The following is a 20,014-nucleotide window of genomic DNA, read 5'->3' as shown; positions in this document are numbered from 1 at the left end:
CCTTCTCTGTGTTTAATTTTTATAAAAACAATAAACAGTTTTGCCCTAATCCTCTCTGGGCTTATTTATTAACGGGGCATTTATTTGCTACTACTAACTTCGCAGCCCTGCATTTTAGTTATGTGTACTACTTTTTCTGTTTGGATTTGTTACTGTCTTTAGCATTATACTATTCAGTTCTTGAATGAGAATTACGAGGTTTTGATTGGAAGCCTTGTTTCCTAATAATTAGGGACCATTTTTTCCCCACTTATTTTCATATATAGCTTCATAAGTGATCTAATGCAGTCCAAACTCATTCAAATGCTCTTAAAAGTTTGTAAATTTTTAGTCACTAGCTATCGAGCTCATGTATCAAATACAGTGACTCCTTCCCAGGGCTCATGATGCCTATATATAAAATTTTTCCAGGTATAAAATTTCTTTATTCTTATATGCTCATTACTCAACAGAAAGAAGCCAAGGCACAAAGAAGTACAAGGGTTCAAGAAAAAGACATGATATATTTGCTATAGAAAATTTAACCACCAAGTTTTCAACACAGAATACCCTGTTGAAAAAATGATTGTGTAGATGGAATCCCTAAAACTTCCAACTGCAAATCCTACAAAATTCATCTTAGCCAGTAAAACATATGAGCTATATAGTATGGAAGTTAGACAACACTCACAAACAGTTGTGTCAAACACAAAAAGGAAAATTTATTTAAGATAATCCCTAAAATTGACTGGATAACAATAATAACTCACATTTAATATGTCTTTACTATGGGTCAGGAAGTATTCTAAACTTTTTATATGCCTTATCCTACTTAATCCTAGGAATAACCATAGGTTATAGATACTATTATTATCCTTAATTTGACAGATGAGAAAACTCTGAAAAGTTAAGAAATTTGCTGGAGGTCACAGAGATAGGCAATGAAGTATTTGAACCCAGGCAGTATGGCCTGTTCTTAACTACTATGTTTCATTTTTAGAGTGACTAAGGTATGTCCTATCCCATACCTTAGTCACTCTAAAATAAATACCTGAAGCCAGAGCCAAAACTTTTTACATGCCACCCTTGACAATCCTCATCTCCCATTCTCCAAACTTTCTCAGTCATGTTAGTCTTTCCACAGTTCATCAAACTATGGTTATTTCCAGCTCCATTTCTCCTTGTCCCTCATTCCCTTAACTTATGTAGAAAGTATTCTTCCCTCCATTCTCTACTAATTAAATTTCTATCCACCCTTACTAAATTCTAGTTCAAACTCCAACTTTTTCCATAAAACATCTATCCACTGACACCAGTTGGCAATAGCTTCTTCCTTCTTTAACCTCTTATTTATGGTCAATGCCACACATTTCTGTAACTGAACAAAGTTGGTAAGGTTTCCAACTATTAGATATGCATACCTTTTACCCAAAACAAGACTGTAGTCCTTTTACAGGGAGGAACAGTTCCTTTCTATTGCTTATAGCATCTTGGTTCTTCTAGAAATCTAGTATTCACTCTAAGTGACTATATCTCAGGCTTGACTAACATACTTATTTGGACTACCTTTGACTGGTGGCCAGGGAGCTACTTCTTCCAATGATTCTAATAGACTAGTTATGAAAAAGTTTTAGGATACAGCAGCCTCTTGGTGTCATTAAAAAGGAAGCATAGGCTAAGCATCAACCTTTCTTCCTAAAGTTTCCTTGAAATTCCTTTTGTTTGTTTTTAAAGAATAAAGCCTTGAGCTGGGCATGCTGGTGCATGCCTGTAGTCTCAGCTGAGGCAGGAGGATCACTTGAGCCTAGGAGTTCAAGGCCCGCCTGAGCAACACAGCAAGACCCCATCTCTAAAAAAGAAAGAAAGAAGAAAGCTTTAATAACACTGGTAATCAAGAAAGGGTAAAGAAAGTAGACCAAAATTTTTGAGTAATTCCTTGCAACTGGAAAGCAGATGAGACTGGAGTAATGAAGATACAGCAGACGACACCTAAGCCCAGGAGGATACCAAGGAGATTGCTAGTTTTCAAAAAGGAGACTCAGAGATGCTACAAGCAAAGATACAGGATGATGAAGAACTCATTAAAGAACTGTAATCAAAGCAGCTAGAATCCTTGGGTCCATCCTCAAAAGCAGCTGGTAGTAAAGGCTTGTGTATTTGGGCTAAATCCCGAACTCCATTCTCTCATTTTCTAAGCAAGTGAACTAGCTCCCAAAGGAGCCTTCTCCATGAGCATTGCAACCAAGAGAGAAGCTGAGCAGTGTGTCAGATAATTCTATACTCCCTACCACCCCAGAACCAAAAAAGTATGCAGAGGGTCAAAAATCTGTAACTAGGAATGAAATAAAAGCATTTAACTTCCCCTGAGTAATGTTCTACTTATTTTGGCAATTGTGGAGGGTACCAGTCTGCCTCCTCCCTCCGTACCAAAATGCTCTGTAGGCAAGCTGCCTCTAGGCAAGCTGCTAGTACACTTACAACCCCCAAGTCGACCTCCCATTCAAAGGAAAAGCCTTTCAGGACTATAGACATGCAAAAGCAAAGGAATCCTACAGAAGTTACCTACAGGATCCAACCAGGTCCTTCACTCACAAACATGAATCACTAATGCAAGCTCTCCAGATATCTGAGGAAAACCAACGGCATGGAGAAAAAGGTCCAATGTTTAAAATCCAACTTGTAGGCAAAGCAGTCAACTTAGAGAATCAAATATAAATGTTACAGACCTTAACAATGCAAAAGTAATATAATTAAAAAAATTTGAATTGAAGAGCAGGAAGAGAAATGGAATCAAGCCTGGGTGCACTAATTTCTTCATATTTTAAAAGATGGAATCAACAGGCACTGCCTGAGGTTGGCACATTACAAAATAAGAATATTATTTAAGTGAAAAGCAAACACAAAGAGAAACACAAAGGGAGAAGCAGGAGAGGAAGTTTAAGGAATCATTTGCCGTAGAGGAAGTCAACAGATACCATTTACAGTTGCCCCAACAAGAACTAAAAGTGTAATATCTAAAGTTACTATGGGAACTACTGAAGAACCTGTACCAAGTGGGCTGCCTCTAGAGAGTAGTAGTTTCAGGGGGTAGGGTGAGGTGGAAATAAAGCATTTACTTTTTATTGTACAACTTTGTTTGTTTTTATTTTTAACCACATGCATGTCTCTTATAATGAAAAAACAAAAACAAGGCTGGGGGTGGTGGCTCACACACCTATAATTCCAACACATTGGGAGGCCAAGGTAGAAGGACTGCTTGAGGCCAGGAGTTCAAGACGAGCCTGGACATCATGAGATCGTGTTATTGCATTATCGCACTCCAGCCACAACACAGGTCAGGAGTTCAAGACAGGCCTGGCCAAGATGGTGAAACCCTGACACTACTAAAAATACAAAAATTAGCTGGACGTGGTGGTGGGCACCTGCAATCCCAGCTACTCAGGAGGCTGAGGCAGAGAATTAGTTGAACCTGGGAGGCAGAGGTTACAGTGAGCCAACATCGTGCCTCCAAGAAATAAGGAACTACATGAAAAGACCAAACCTACATTTGATTGGTGTACCTGAAAGTGACAGGGAGAATGGAACCAAGTTGGAAAACACTCTTGAGGATATTATACAGGAGAACTTCCTGAGCCTAGAAAGACAGGCCTACATTCAAATTCAGGAAATACAGAGAACACCACAAAGATACTCCTCGAGAAGAGCAACCCCAAGACACATAATGGTCAGATTCACCAAGGTTGAAATGAAGGAAAAAATGTTAAGGGCAGCCAGAGAGAAAGGTTGGGTTACCCACAAAGGGAAGCCCATCAGACTAACAGCAGATCTCTCTGCAGAAACCCTGTAAGCCAGAAGAGAGTGGGGGCCAATATTCAACATTCTTAATGAATTTTCAACCCAGAATTTCATATCCAGCCAAACTAAGCTATGTAAGTGAAGGAGAAATAATATCCTTTACAGACAAGCAAACGCTGAGAGATTTTGTCACCACCAGGCCTGCCTTACAAGAGCTCCTGAAGGAAGCACTAAACATGGAAAGAAACAACCAGTACCAGCCACTGCAAAAACATCCCAAATTGTAAGGACCATTGACACTGAAGAAACTGCATCAACTAACGGGCAAAAAAATCAGCTAGCTTCATAATGACAGGATCAAATTCACACATAACAATATTAACCTTAAATGTAAATGAGCTAAATGCCCCAATTAAAAGACACAGACTGCGAGGCAGGCGGATCACGAGGTCAGGAGATTGAGACCATCCTGGCTAACACGGTGAAACCCGTCTCTACTAAAAACACACAAAAAAAATTAGCCAGGAGTAGTGGTGGGCACCTGTAGTCCCAGCTACTCAGGAGGCTGAGGCAGGAGAATGGCATGAACCCAGGAGGCGGAGCTTGCAGTGAGCTGAGATCATGCCACTGCACTCCAGCCTGGGTGATGAAGCGAGACTCCATCTCAAAAAAAAAAAAAGACACAGACTGGCAGATTGGATAAAGAGTCAAGACCCATAGGTGTGCTGTATTCAGGAGACCCATCTCATGTGCAAAGACACACAAAGGGTCAAAATAAAGGGATGGAGGAATATTTACCAAGCAAATGGAAAGCAATAAAAAGCAGGAGTTGCAATCCTAGTCTCTGATAAAACAGACATTAAACCAATAAAGATCAAAAGAGACAAAGAAGGGCATTACATAATAGTAAAGACATCAATGCAACAAGAAGAGCTAACTATCCTAAATATATACGCACCCAATACAAGAGTACCCAGATTCATAAAGCAAGTTCTTAGAGACCCACAAGGAGACTTAGACTCCCACACAATGACACCGGGAGACTTTAACACTCCACTGTCAATATTAGATCAACAAGACAGAAAATTAACAAGGATATTCAGGACTTGAACTCAGCACTGGACCAAGCAGACCTAATAGACATCTACAGAACTCTCCACCCCAAATCAACAGAATATACATTCTTCTCAGCACCACATTGCACTTATTCTAAAATTGACCACATAATTGGAAGTAAAACACTCTTCAGCAAATGCAAAAGAACAGAAATCATAACAAACAGTCTCTCACACCACAGTGCAAGCAAATTAGAACTGAAGATTAAGGAACTCACTCAACACCGCACAACTACATGGAAACTGAACAACCTGCTCCTGAATGACTACTGGGTAAATAATGAAATTAAGGCAGAAATAAAGATGTTCTTTGAAACCAATGAGAACAAAGACACAATGTACCAGAATCTCTGGGACACAGCTAAAGCAGTGTTTAGAGGGAAATTTATAGCACTAAATCACCATAAGAGAAAGCAGAAAAGATCTAAAATTGACAACCTAACATCACATTTAAAAGAACTAGAGAAGCAAGAGCAAACAAATTCGAAAGCTAGCAGAAGACAAGAAATAACTAAGATCAGAGCAGAACTGAAAGAGATAGAGACACAAAAAAACCTTCAAAAAATCAATGAATTCAGGAGCTGGTTTTTTGAAAAGATCAAGAAAATAGACCACTAGCCAGACTAATAAAGAAGAAAAGAGAGAAGAATCAAATAGATGCAATAAAAAATGATAAAGGGGATATCACAACTGATCCCACAGAAATACAAACTACCATCAGAAAATACTATAAACACCTCTATGCAAATAAACTAGAAAATCTAAAAGAAATGGATGAATTCCTGGACACATACACCCTCCCAAGTATAAAACAGGAAGAAGTCAAATTCATGAATAGACCAATAACAAGTTCTGAAATTGAGGCAGTAATTAACAGCCTACCAACCAAAAAAGGCCCAGGACCAGAAGGATTCACAGCCGAATTCTACCAGAGGTACAAAGAGGATCTGGTACCATTCCTTCTGAAACTATTCCAAACAATAGAAAAAGAGGGACTCCTCTCTAACACATTTTATGAGGCCAGCATCATCCTGATACCAAAACCTGGCAGAGACACAACAAAAAAAGAAAATTTCAGGCCAATATCCCTGATGAACATCAATGTAAAAATCCTCAATGAAATACTGGCAAACAAAATCCAGCAGCACATCAAAAAGCTTATCCACCACAATCAAGTTGGCTTCGTCCCTGGGATGCAAGGCTGATTCGACATATGCAAATCAATAAACACAATCCATCACATAAACAGAACTAATGACAAAAACCACATGATTATCTCAAAAGATGCTGAAAAGGCCTTCGATAAAATTCAGCAGCCCTTCATGCTAAAAACTCTCAATAAATTAGGTATTGATGGAATGTATCTCAAAATAATAAGAGGTATTTTTACAAACCCACAGCCAATATCATACTGAATGGGCAAAAGCTGGAAGCATTCCCTTTGAAAACTGGCACAAGACAAAATGCCCTCTCTCACCACTCCTACTCAACATTGTATTGGAAGTTCTGGTCAGGGCAATCAGGCAAGAGAAAGAAATAAGGGTATTCAAACAGGAAGAGAGGAAGACAAATTGTCTCTGTTTGCAAATGACATGATTGTATATTTAGAAAACCCCATCATCTCTGCCCAACATCTCCTTAAGCTGATAAGCAACTTCAGCAAAGTCCCAGGATATAAAATCAATTGTGCAAAAATCACAAGCATTCCTATACACCAATAATGGACAAACAGCCAAATCATGAGTGAACTCCCATTCACAACTGCTACAAGAAGAATAAAATACCTAGGAATACAACTTACAGAAGATGTGAAGGAACTCTTCAAGAACTACAAACCACTGTTCAAGGAAATAAGAGAGGACACAAACAAATGGAAAAATATTCCATGCTTATGGATAGGAAGAATCAATATCATGAAAAATGGCCATACTACCCAAAGTAATTTATAGATTCAATGCTATCCCCATCAAGCTACCAATGACTTTCTTCACAGAATTAGAAAAAACTACTTTAAATTTCATATGGAACCAAAAAAGAGCCCATATAGCCAAGACAATCCCAAGCAAAAAAGAACAAAGCTGGAGGCATCACGCTACCTGACTTCAAACTATACTACAAGGTTACAGTAACCAAAACAGCATGGTACTGGTACCAAAACAGATACATAGACCAATGGAACAGAAAAGAGGCCTCAGAAATAACGCCACACATCTACAACCATCTGATCTCTGACAAACCTGACAAAAACAAGCAATGGGGAAAGGATTCCCTATTTAATAAATGGTGTTGGGAAAACTGGCTAGCCATATGCAGAAAACTGAAACTGGACTCCTTCCTTACACCTTATACAAAAATTAACTCAAGATGGATTAAAGCCTTAAATGTAAGACATAAAACCATAAAAACCCTAGAAGAAAACCTAGGCAATACCATTCAGGACACAGACATGGGCAAAGACTTCATGACTAAAACACCAAAAGCAATGGCAACAAAAGCCAAAATTGACAAATGCAACCTAATTAAACTAAAGAGCTTCTGCACAGCAAAAGAAACTATCATCAGAGTGAACAGGCAACCTACAGAATGGGAGAAAAATTTTGCAATCTATCCATCTGACAAAGGGCTAATATGCAGAATCTACAAAGAACTTAAATTACAAGAAAAAAAAAAACAACCCCATCAAAAGGTGGGCGAAGGATATGAACAAACACTTCTCAAAAGAAGACATTTATGTGGCCAAAAAACCTATGAAGAAAAGCTCATCATCACTGGTCATTAGAGAAAAGAAAATCAAAACCACAATGAGATACCATCTCACGCCAGTTAGAACAGTGATCATTAAAAAGTCAGGAAACAACAGATGCTGGAGAGGAGGTGGAGAAATAGGAATGCTTTTACACTGTTGGTGGGAGTGTAAATTAGTTCAACCATTGTGGAAGACAGTGTGACGATTCCTCGAGGATCTAGAACCAGAAATACCATTTGACCCAGCAATCCCATTACTGGGTATATACCCAAAGGGTTATAAATCATTCTACTGTAAAGATACATGAACACGTATGTTTGTCACAGCACTGTTCACAATAGCAAAGACTTGGAGCCAACCCAAATGCTCATCAATGACAGACTGGATAAAGAAAATGTGGCACATATACACCATGGAACACTATCCAGCCATCAAAAAGGATGAGTTCATGTCCTTTGCAGGGTCATGGATGAAGCTGGAAACCATCATTCTCAGCAAACTAACACAAGAACAGAAACCCAAACATTGCATGTTCTCACTCATAAGTGGGAGTTGAACAATGAGAACACATGAACACAGGGACGGGAACATCACACACCAGGGCCTATCGGGGGTGGGGGGCTAGGGGAGGGATAGCATTAGGAGAAATACCTAATGTAGATGACAGGTTGATGGGTGCAGCAAACCACCATGGCACATGTATACCTATGTAACAAACCTGCACGTTCTGCACATGTACCCCAGAACTTAAAAGTATAATAATAAGAAAAAAAAAGAGGTTTAATTGGCTTATGGTTCTGAAGGCTGTACAGGAAGCATGGCACTGGACATATGCTTGGCTTCTGAGAAAGCCTCAGGAAGCTTACAATCATGGTTGAAGGCAAAGCGGGAGCAGGCACAACACGTGGTAAAAGCAGGAACAAGAGACACAGAGTGGGGTTGGGAGGTGCCACACACTTTTAAATGACCAGATTTCACAAGAACTCACTATCACGAAGACAGCACCAGGCCATGAGGGATCTGCCCCCATGATCCAAACACTCCCCAACAGGCCCTACATCCAGCACTGGGAATTACAATTCAACATGTGATTTGGGCGGAGATAAATATCCAAACTATATCAGGTGGAGACAGAGATTTAGTGTTTCTAACAAGCTCCCAGATGATGCTGATACTGTTGGTCTACTGACCATACTTTGAGTAGGAAAGGGCTAGAAAATCACTTCCTTTTCAGTACAATATCCACCTCTCTAACCCAGAGTCTTATCAACACTCCCTTAATCAAAAGCAGCAGAGCAGTATGCTAGCTGGGGAAGAGGGAAAAAGTAACTCTTTTAAGAGCAGAGCATGATCCTTATAGTTGACAGACATGAATTCAAATTCCAGTTCTGCCACTAAGTAGCCATATGTCATTGGGCATATCACTTAACCTCTCTATTCTTAGGTTTCCTCATTTGTCAAATAGTGACAGTACTCTACTTCATAGAGATACTGTCATGATTAAAAATAAGTAACGTAGCAAAGCATTTAGCTTGCTACCTCCACTAGATGGTCTCTATGCCTTAATTTAACCTACATTTAACTGCCAGGACAGTATCCCTCAAATCTGCATCCCTCACTTCAGTATACTCCTTCAGGGATCTCTTAATGACTACCAAATCAAAGGTAAATTCCTTAATTTGGCATTCAGTTCCTACTATAAATCATGCACCTACCTCCAAGACCCCCTCCACTCCTTCCTATTGAACACCACCTCTGGTCGTCACCCATATCTTCTCCAAGCAGATCACCTCACCTCACTGCCACCATTCAATTTACTAATTCTGAAATGTGGGGACACAAGCATTTAGTGCTCTAGGGAATGTCTAAGCAATTACCTGGTTCAAACTCTTCATTTCATATACCAGAAAATAAAAATCCAAAAAGGCCTAAGCAACTTGTCCTTGACAATAAAGTTATCATCGATTATAATGAAAACCTGGTTTCTGAGCTTGAACTCCAAAAGTTCTTTTCAGTTTGTTTTCCCATTCTCTGCAACAAACCTCAAGACCCACATAAAACTCACTTACATAAAAGACCCTCCCTCCACAATTAGAATTTAGGCATAAAATTTATGCTGTGGTTTTTTTGACAGGATGCTAAAACATATGGCTGATTCAGTCAATACATCAGGAAGTAAAATCAATGAAACCAACTACTTGCCTTGGTATAGACTAAATCAATTGAATATTGTAGCACATAGTATTTATGATTTTTGGAATGTGGCTTAATATAACCTAGATTGCTAGTTACCTTATTCTAGGTGATTATCTTCTCCTGCCATCTAGATTACATTTTTCTTAAAAATAAGAACTTTATCTTATGCACCTCCAATTGCCCTGTCCAAGTATCTTGTTCTTCTCTTCATGTACTGTGTAAATAACTGCTAATTTGCTGAATTAAAGATGCATTATTTTTCATAATGTTGAGTTTTATTTAACCTTTGCAATCTTTTGTATCTAGTCCACTTTGTTATAGTATCATCTGTCCACTCTGTTTTATTCTGATTAATTTTCCCGATCAATAGCATAAAAACTTAGAAAGATAATTCTCAATGGCTATATGTTTTATTTACTAATATATACCTTTGTATCACAAAAATATTTTACATCTGTGTACTTTATATCCCCAATTGCACAATATATACCTTGAGGATTAAAAATATGTCCTCTACTTTCTGTCATTTCCTCAACTATAATCCCTTCCCTTCCACCAAAATACTTGAAACTGTGCTATACACATAGCACAATGACTAAAATAATCATTGTTATTAAACTGCTAAAACATATATAAGCTAGCAATTTGGCAAATTAAGATAACCCAAAAATTTTAAAAACAAAAGTGAAATGTTAATACATGTTATATATGCAAAAATATGTGCAAGTTGCAAACTGATTAAATTTTTTAGAACAAAATACAAAAGATAATTTTAGGTGTCAAAAATATGATAGTGGGTTAAAAACACCCTAAATGCTAAGTTATTGAAAATTTTTTTTCTACTTTTAAACATTGTTTCATATTTATCCTAAATGCTAAGTTATTGAAAAAAACCTTTTTTTCTAGTTTTAAACATTGTTTCATACTCTACTGATATCAGAGAAAAGTAAAACATCTATTTCGTGGCTTTTGTAAGAACTGATTAGTGCTACACCTAATTTTACACAAAAAAAGTCTTCCTCAAAAGTTTGGTACATTAAATTTATGTTGTGCACATGGATAGGTTTATATCTAAGCCTGTTTTAGACACTTTCTAAGAGCTAATTATTTATAGGCATCCTGGAGACAATCTTTCTAAAGAAATCTGTTGGAAAAAATGATTTACATGCTTTATGAATCCAAATTTTTGTACACTGGATTTTTGTAAAGAAAAGTATACCAAAAAACATTTTTAATATTATAAATTATGATAAAAATAGTTCAGCCTTTTTCTTAATCCCTGAGATTTAAAAAATAGTTCCATTCCTTAAAAAAAAATTTCTTCATACAAACCTACGTCTTGCAATGCCCACAGCCTTTCAGTAACCTAGGTTATTCAGAAATTTTTAGTTAGAAAGACACCAGGACAATAAATGACTGTTTTGTATTTTCAGCTTCATTTTAGCCTTCCTGTATTCACACCCTAGAGGTTTCAGATTTTTATCCACAAAGTGATTATGGTCTAGGATTGAATCAGATTTGTAACAAACATCTACTGGGATCCTTTGACCTATCATCGACGGGCAGAGCCAATATGTCTTCTAGCTCACTGAATCCTTTCACCTTACCTTAGGGACTTTCCACAGTGCTATATAGTTAGAAGCTTTCTTTCACAAATGACAAAAATGACTGAAAAATGATTTCAGAATAGAAAAATGGAAACTCAAGTAATTATATAGTGTCTAAAGTCTACTCTATATCTACCCACCTTAGTGCCTAAACATTTGAACGTGTACAGAAAGGGATATTCTTTAAGGTTGTAAATCTCATTATCTCTGACTTTATCTGATTACTGACATGCACCATTTATATTGACACTCCAATATATCCAGCCACATGATAGCATAAAACTTCTAACAGTGAACTACAATAGTCTAGAAACTATTATGATTTTTTTGTTTTCCAGAAAAAAATCAAGCATAAAGCTAATAAAATGAAACCTCTAATAAGTATACTTTCTTCTAAATAGAATATCAAAATGAAACTCTAACAGCAGTCATGCAACCATTTATAAATAAAATACAGACTCTTATTCTTTTTCTTTTCTAAAAAGGTAATTTGGCAAGTCATTCTCTCTTTTTTTGCTATTGGTCTCAAAATGTAGTTCTTCTCAAAAAATATAAAACATAAGAAGCATTTCCAAAGAGGGAAAAAAAAAATTTACAAAGTACAATATTTTTAAGCTACGGGCTATACAAAAATCTGTCACTATCTATGTTACAATTCTAGTAATCAATAAGGTACTTTTTTCCAATGTACAACTCAAAAATCAATTATATCAACTCTTTTGTATAGAGAAGCAGCACACCTTTCAGGCAACTAGTATTAATGAGTAGACATGACTATAGAATCTCCATCTGTTTCTCTGACAAAGCTGTGGCTACTCTAGTCTCTCACTGAAATTCCATTAATCTGGTGTACCAAGGTCCAATGCGAAAATCAAAACTGCATCTAACCCTTTATCAGCTCACAATAACCTACAAGTGAACTCTGCCTGTTAGCATGCAGCAAGTTATGATTTTGCTATCAATCAGGCAGTTGGCCAATAAAAAAAAAAAGGCAGGCTGAAAACAACGTACCTGGCAGGGTTTGGAAACTTTCTTTTTGTTATTTTCATCCCCATTCAATTTCTATACAGTGCCTGGACCTTGTAAGATTATGCATTATTCTCCTTGGCTGTGATTTAATTGCTACCAGCAATCAAGTCTAAGCATCACTGAAGTGTGCCTGAATTTCATTAGAAGATATAACTTATGCTACTTTCCTACAGTACCTAATAAACCATAAAGAAACCAAAACACATATGGCTTGAGGGAATAACTGGAAAATTAGGTGGCCATTTGGGAAATGAGTGAACTTTTGAACCAGAGGAACAGAGAAAAAGAAATATTAAAGCAAAAGACAGACTTAGAATGCACATAGAGATGTGCAGGTTTGACCTTTTTAGTACCTTGAAAATTACATTAGCATTATGAAAAATACATGTCATGTTTAGAGTTTATAACCCATTGAAGTTCAGATACTTTGTTAGTGCCTTCCATAAGGTAAAAGTCAAAAGGACAAAACAACAATCTGATCTGACAAAAGGCCTTTTGGTGACCTGTGCTAATTTGGTTATGCTTATTGTTAAATGCATTATCTTTTTTATAATTAATATATTATTGGACTGAGGTCACATAATGAAGCAAATTTATTCATCAAAGGAAAGAGAACACACACAAAATCTAAGGTGAAGAGAGAAAAACTGATACATTGAGATGATATTTTAGAGTGAATATTAACTGTCCAAGCGGTAGTTTAAAAATTAATTTTAATAATGATATTCTTAGAAGAAAATGTGAAAGTATCAAAAATAGTATTATTTATATATCAAAAATGAGTAATACTACAGGTAAAAGTTTTAATCTGCTCAAGAATTGCTTAAACACTAATGAATAGGCACTATTAACAAAAAAACTTGATGTTACATCTAAATGTTATTAAATAATATTTAAAATCAATAAAATAACCTTTTAACAATGATCTTTTAGTGTATTTCCTGAATATTTGGTTATAAAAATATATGATAAATTATTTACTCTTAAAAAGAAAACACAATAATGTAAATGCACTATAATTTAATAATAATTTACTTTTTCTGACAAGCTACTAGAGGATTTCTGGCTCTCATAGATATTTAATTGTTGAATTTCTTTTTAGGTTGCAAATTTTTCAGGAATACACATAGCACTCCCCTGTATATCAAAATATTTATGCTATTTTAAGAGACTATGTATATATAGTATATGAATATATTCTCTGTATGTCTTAGTATAAATATTGTGTGTGTGTACACACATACATTCATATATACCAAATTTTACAGAGAAATAAAGCAATTATAATGTGTCTGAAAAATAGTACCACTTAAATAATAATTCATTGTTTTATCTGAAAATATTATTTCTTTGATTATAAAACATTTTCTAGTAGAAATGCTTTTGAAGATGAGGTTGGAAAGGGTAATGCTCTGTTTTAGTGAAGAGAAAAGAAATGCTTATCTCTTTAAAAGATAGAAAGTGAATACAACAGCAAAAAAAATCCCTCCCTTTACAAATAGAAATTAAATGTTTCCCAAAGCATAAAATTCAACATAAAATAGATATGACTATTATTGCTACACTTTGTGCAAAGTTCTGGATATAAAAAAAGATTGTTTTGTACTGAATCAGTGGTTAGAATGCTTATCACTTATGCATGTACTTGACTTATCCCCGTTCTGCAATAGACATAATTTTATACCTCATAAAAGCAATTTATGTTTCCAAAGGGAATAATCTGGATAACATAAAATGTGGAGTGCTCTGTTGCAGGAAGCATATTTTCATTCAGCAATTGTATTTAGAGATGGAACTGCACAGTTTGATCATCACATAGTGGCAGAAGGTATTATTCATTTCTATGTCTATGTGAAACTTTGAGTGCTACAAATTAATATGCATGACTAATTTATTGATACACATTCTTAATTTATAACTATATATTACCCTTATAAAGTTTCTATAATGCAGATGTACTCAATGGCTATAACAGAGAAAGTACATACTACACTAAAAACAAGTTTCATAACTTTGGCAACATTCAATAGCTTTTAGAAATTACTAAGAGATAAATTTATTACTAATTCAGTTAATACAAACACTGCAATATTACTGCATAATATGGTGCACTTTTAAGTGACAATATAAAAATTAAAATGTGTATTAAAAGAAGCATTTGATAAAAACCTGTCTCAATGTGAAGAGGCAATGTCAGAAAATTAATTTAACATTTTATTAGCTCATTTTGTATAAAGTTTTCAGAAAAAAATAGATCAAAAATCTTTTTTATTATTTATAAAATAAATAATACAGTAAGCCTTTAAGTAGCACAATAAAATTAAGCAAGAATCTGGTAATATTAAATTAACTAACAAACTGTTACTAATAACATTCACATGATGATACAGGCACTCTCTCAAACATTTTAGTGAAGAAAATTTCCAAGAAAAAGAACCAACTACATACTTAGGAAAACCTCACTAGAACCACTAGAGAGAGCTCTTTTGTTCCTTAAAAGGTTTTGGTAAAGGTAAGTTAACCCAAGCCTCTATGTTCATCTGCTTTCTCATAAAACTACCACCTATATACATAGCATTGTTTTGTGTGAGTGTCAGAGTTATGTGGGAAAATGTCACATACCATCAGAGAGGGCTTCATCGTCTTTATCATATCGTTCTGAGGCTAACGAAATAGTGTCTGGAGGCCCAGCAAAAGGGTTATCATATTCTTCCCCATCTTCTGCATCACCTGTTAAAAAAAAAAAAATCAGAGAACTGCCTTTTTATACTTTAGCCATTTAAAGTAATGTTACTTAATGTTACTGTTAGTTTGTTAGAAGAGGTAAATTCTACTAGTAAATCGAGTCATTGTCATGGAAAAACAAACCAAACTTTTAAAACTAGGTAAAAACAGGTCTTATTTTAGTTTATAGCCATTGTAACTTAGATACAGTAAGAGCTTTTGAAGGTCATTATACAATTGCTTATTTATGACACAAAAGGATACAGTCCAAAATTATGATGATCTCTACAAAGAAGAATCCAAAAAGTAGAAGCAGGGTAAAACAGAGTGTATATCCAAACAAACAAGAACAAAATAACAGTAACAACAACAACAACAAAACCCAGGAAGCACAACAGAAAACATAAGACAAGTAATTCCATTTACCTATTCAATAATTTGAAAAATTATGATGAGAAACTAATAATGAAGCTGTATGAATATTTTGTGTTTTCATTAGAAATCACAGGATTAAAGAGGATTAAAAATAATCTGTTGCCTTTTCCAGAGCACAAATCTTTTATAGAAAAAACTGCTTTAAAATTTTCATAATCTTTTTAAATTCAAGTAAGGGTAATTTACAAACTAGACACTTTCAGTTTCATTCAGTGGTATGTTATTATTTTTTAATGTTCTGGCCAGTTTCCTACTTGATTTTCAAATCCTAGGTTCGTTGGTCGATTTTTTTATTGATTTTTCTATTTTAGGCTAATTAATCTCCACAAGATCTTGTGGTTTCAATTTTTTCCATATAATCATTTAAAATAATTTTTTTTAAAAAAACACAAATATGTGCTAGCCCAGTTACACATAAGCGTTCATTTCTCACCCAGATTTCACAACAAAGAAAAATGTAGGCTTAATTCTACATTAAGTATTTGACTGTTGAATTCAAGTTACCTGACAGAAAAACAGCCACCTCAGGGATTAACCTTAAAGCACAAGGGAAATCCCCATAGGAACCGCAGAGTGCCTATAGTATTACTTTTGAACCACAGTTCCTGGCAGATCCAGATTAAAGCCACTTGTCTCTCCAAAAGGTATCTGTGCCCTCTGACACCCATTTGATGGGTGTCACCCTATTTGTTACCACATTTTTGGTAGAGAAAATAGCCTCTCTCAAGACAACACTGTCCAAATAATTTTTTAAAAATACATATTCCTATTTCCTTATAATTTTGCCACTTCACGAGCAATTGTCATCAGAGACATCGCTCATTAAGACGATAAGGGCAGAACATAGAGATGGCTATATTGTCATCCTTAGGGATTCTACTACTAGGTACAGTAAATATGGTGATGTTACTCCCACAGTTAAAATTCTAAGGAACACATAAATACTACTTATTCTTTGGGACTTAATTTCTCTTTCTTTTTTGAGATGTTCAAAGTCCTTTTCAGAACACTCAATGATCCCTTACAATATTTCTCTTATGAAAAGAAGAAGAGTGCTAGGTTGGTGGCAGTGCTCACGCCTGTAATCTCAGATACTCAGCATGCTTGAGGCCAGAGGATCGCTTGTGGCCAGGAATTAGACACCAGGCTGGGCAACATAGCGAGACCACATCTCTAAATAAAAACAATTAGCCAGGCATGGTGGCCTGCACCTATAGTCACATCTGTGGGAGGCTGAGGTAAGACGACCGCTTGAGCCCAGGAGTTTGAGGCTGCAGTGAGCTATAACTGCACCACTGCATTCCAACCTGGGCAACAGACCAAGACCCCATCTCTAAAAAAAAAAATATTTTTAACAAAAGAAGAGTACTCTGATTTCAACTATAAGGTAGGAAGGAACTTCATAAAGTGCTAGTAAACACGTTTTGATCATGTTACAACAGTTCATGGAATATGTACCAATAGGGATCAAGAAATTCTCAGTTACTCTTAGTTGTTGGAGTATCTTTACATTCTTAATGAAGTTAAGAATTTTTGTGGTATGAATTTTCTAAGAATATTTCATATCTCACACAAAAAAAATCTTGCTGCAAAAAAAAGTATTAGGATACTTCAAAAACATTACTAGAACTTAGCATGTGGCATATTTTGCTATTATGACTATTTAAAAAGAACAGTAAAACCAAATAATATATAGCAAAGATTTTGAAAAAAATTCAGATATTCAGGCTTAAATTATATTAAATTCTATGTGGAAGTAAACAGAAAAAATTAAAAGTTTTTAAAATTAGAAGTAATTATCCTTTGATAACATCCATTATTATGTGTGCATATATATCTGTATATATGCATTTATATACACATACATACACACAAATGCAAACACCATTCTATATTCAATGAATATGTATAAATATATACATACATATCAACAGTTCATTACTAAAGCTATAAACTCAATAATATCTAATATGAGTTAAGAGTATTTATTCTACACAAACTGATCACTAACAGGTGAAAGACCTGAGAGTCTTTCATGGTTTGGTTTTTATTAAAGTCATGGTTTTGACTTTTATAGAAAGTCATGGTTTCGGTTTTTATTTAAAAAAATAGGCTGGGTGTGGTGGCTCATGCCTATAATCCCAGCACTGTAGGAGGCCAAGGCAGGTGGATCACCTGAGCTCAGCAGTTTGAGACCAGCCTGGCCAACATGGCAAAACCCTATCTCCACTAAATATACAAAAGTTAGCCAGGCATGATGGCAGGCACCTGTAATCCCAGCTACTCGGGAGGCTGAGGCAGGGAGAACTGCTTGAACCCGGAAGGCGGTGAGCCAAGATCATGCCACTGCAGTGGGCCAAGATTATGCCACTGCACTCCAGCCTGGGCAAGAGAGTGAGATTCCGTCTCAAAAAATAAAAATAAAACACTTTTGGGTTATATATTAAAACGAAATTGTCTTCAACTTACCCATTCTAAGAATTGCAGCTCATTGCAAGTATTTTTTTTTTAAATCAGTGTGATGTTTATATTTACCTAAGACAAAATGAATTAAGTACTGCTACTGGCTTCATTTCTTCATTTTTTTCTCCCCCAAATCCTTTGAATTAACTCAGAAAGCAAAGAATCTATATGCTACATATACAGGGATAGCCCCTTTTTAACCTGCATTAAGTTGAAAGGACACATCATTTTTCAAGATGGTCTTCTTCATCTTAACATTGTTCCAGTGATGGTCCATCCCTTTTCCTCCCCCCTAATTTTTTTTCAACCCAGTAAAGAGTAAAAGCTGCTGTCTTATAAGGAGTTTTAACTGAACACAGGGGTCACTATTGAGTAGTGCAAAGCATTTTTCCTCCCCAGGGGCTATTTGTAGTTATACCTGCAAAGACTTCTATAAATTAAAAAAAAAAAAAAGTTCAACTTGCATTTATGTAATACAAAACTGAACTCCAAATCAACAATAGGCATCAGGTAAACATATCCAATATAATTTACAGACATAAGTGAAAGCATTACAGCTAATCACACATCTAAAGAAAAGCACACTCGAATGAAATGTCTACAGAATCATTAGTTGGCAGCCATTCTATTACAATCACGCATAATATCAGTGGTGCTGTGAGCCTGTGCTACTGACAATAGCATAAATTTTGCATCTCATTTCTGTGGTCATAAAATTAATGATCAGTTTAAAAATACTTCTTTGTAAAAGTTATTGCACAAAGAAAAGACATGAATGTGTCCCTGTTATGTACTCACAAGGATAATTATGGGGTTGTTGCTCATTAATACTGTTTCTTGTTTCCCTAGAAAAGCATTTGATTTATCCCACAACTTTCAAAAGTTTAATTAATGATACAAAGTTAACAGAATAAAAGACAATGATCCCAGACTTACCTTCCTATAATTTCAGTAGTAACAAACATTGCAACAAACTCAAGGTTTAATCATACTACAGCAGCATATTTTTCTGAAAAACATTTTTAAATTTATACTAGCTGAGATCAAATTACTATTAGCCATTCTTTTTGATATGGTTCATCATCAATTAACATTTTCCCAAATGCCTAGAGATGTAGCCCAACAACAACTGAACAGTCAAAATCTCTACAACCATTGAAGCTGATTTACCCAATTTGTTGCTTGTTTTTTCAACACAGCCCTATTTTAAACACAATCAGGTAAACAGGAAATGAAGTAATACACAGGTTGAACATCCCTAAATCAACAGAACTCCAAAATGTTCCAAAATCCAAAACTTTTTGAGTGTCAACACGACAACACAAGTGGAAAATTCCATGCCTAACATCTTTGCTTTCTGATGGTTCAATGTACGCAAACTTTAGTTCATGCACAAAATTACAAGGTGTATATGAAACATAAATGAATTTAGTGTCCACACTTAGGTTCCGTCCCCAAGATAGCTCATTACATATACGCAAATGTCCCAAAATCCAAAATCTGAAACACTTCTGGTCCCAAGAACTTTGGATAAGGGATACTACTAAACCTGTACCTAAAATCTGAGTGATAACCATTCCTTCTTACTGAAAGACAAACGGGGAAAAACTACTCTAGTGAAAATAAATTAATTTATAATTCTCTACATAGTTTACTTGTCTAATTTTTCAAGTAATAATATATAGCTAAATATACATAATTAAGCATTTCACTTGTCATTTCTTCAGGAAAAGTTTCATTCTTAAGGCTTTGAAGGATCTAGGTCACTGAAAAGATGATTCTCCTCATAATTCTTGTACAATAGGAGGGCATGCAAATACTAAAGACAACTTCTGGCACAAAACTGGGGCAGAGCTTTAAAATAAGAAAAAACCATTTTTCAAGCACTGCCTGTGAAATATACTCCTACTACTACAGGTCCCATC

The 20,014-nt window shown here is 35.5% G+C and overlaps 1 protein-coding gene and 1 long non-coding RNA gene across 5 annotated transcripts in view; one reads left to right on the top strand and one right to left on the bottom strand.

Moving 5' to 3' along the window:
- The window catches only part of SKAP2 (src kinase associated phosphoprotein 2), a 217,801-nt gene that overhangs the window by 181,935 nt on the left and 15,852 nt on the right, over positions 1-20,014 (bottom strand). For all 4 annotated transcript variants that reach the window (XM_055293597.2, XM_063608988.1, XM_063608989.1 and 1 more), the window contains exon 4: positions 15,090-15,197. In XM_055293597.2, coding sequence (XP_055149572.1) covers positions 15,090-15,197 — 108 coding nt within the window. The remainder of the gene's footprint in view (positions 1-15,089; positions 15,198-20,014) is intronic.
- Positions 1-20,014, top strand: part of LOC129490125 (uncharacterized) — a 54,093-nt gene that overhangs the window by 25,309 nt on the left and 8,770 nt on the right. The window lies entirely within an intron of this gene.

Source organism: Symphalangus syndactylus, chromosome 9 (genome assembly GCF_028878055.3).
Source record: "Symphalangus syndactylus isolate Jambi chromosome 9, NHGRI_mSymSyn1-v2.1_pri, whole genome shotgun sequence".
NCBI lineage: Eukaryota > Metazoa > Chordata > Mammalia > Primates > Hylobatidae > Symphalangus > Symphalangus syndactylus.
This window is presented reverse-complemented; position numbering and strand designations above follow the sequence as displayed.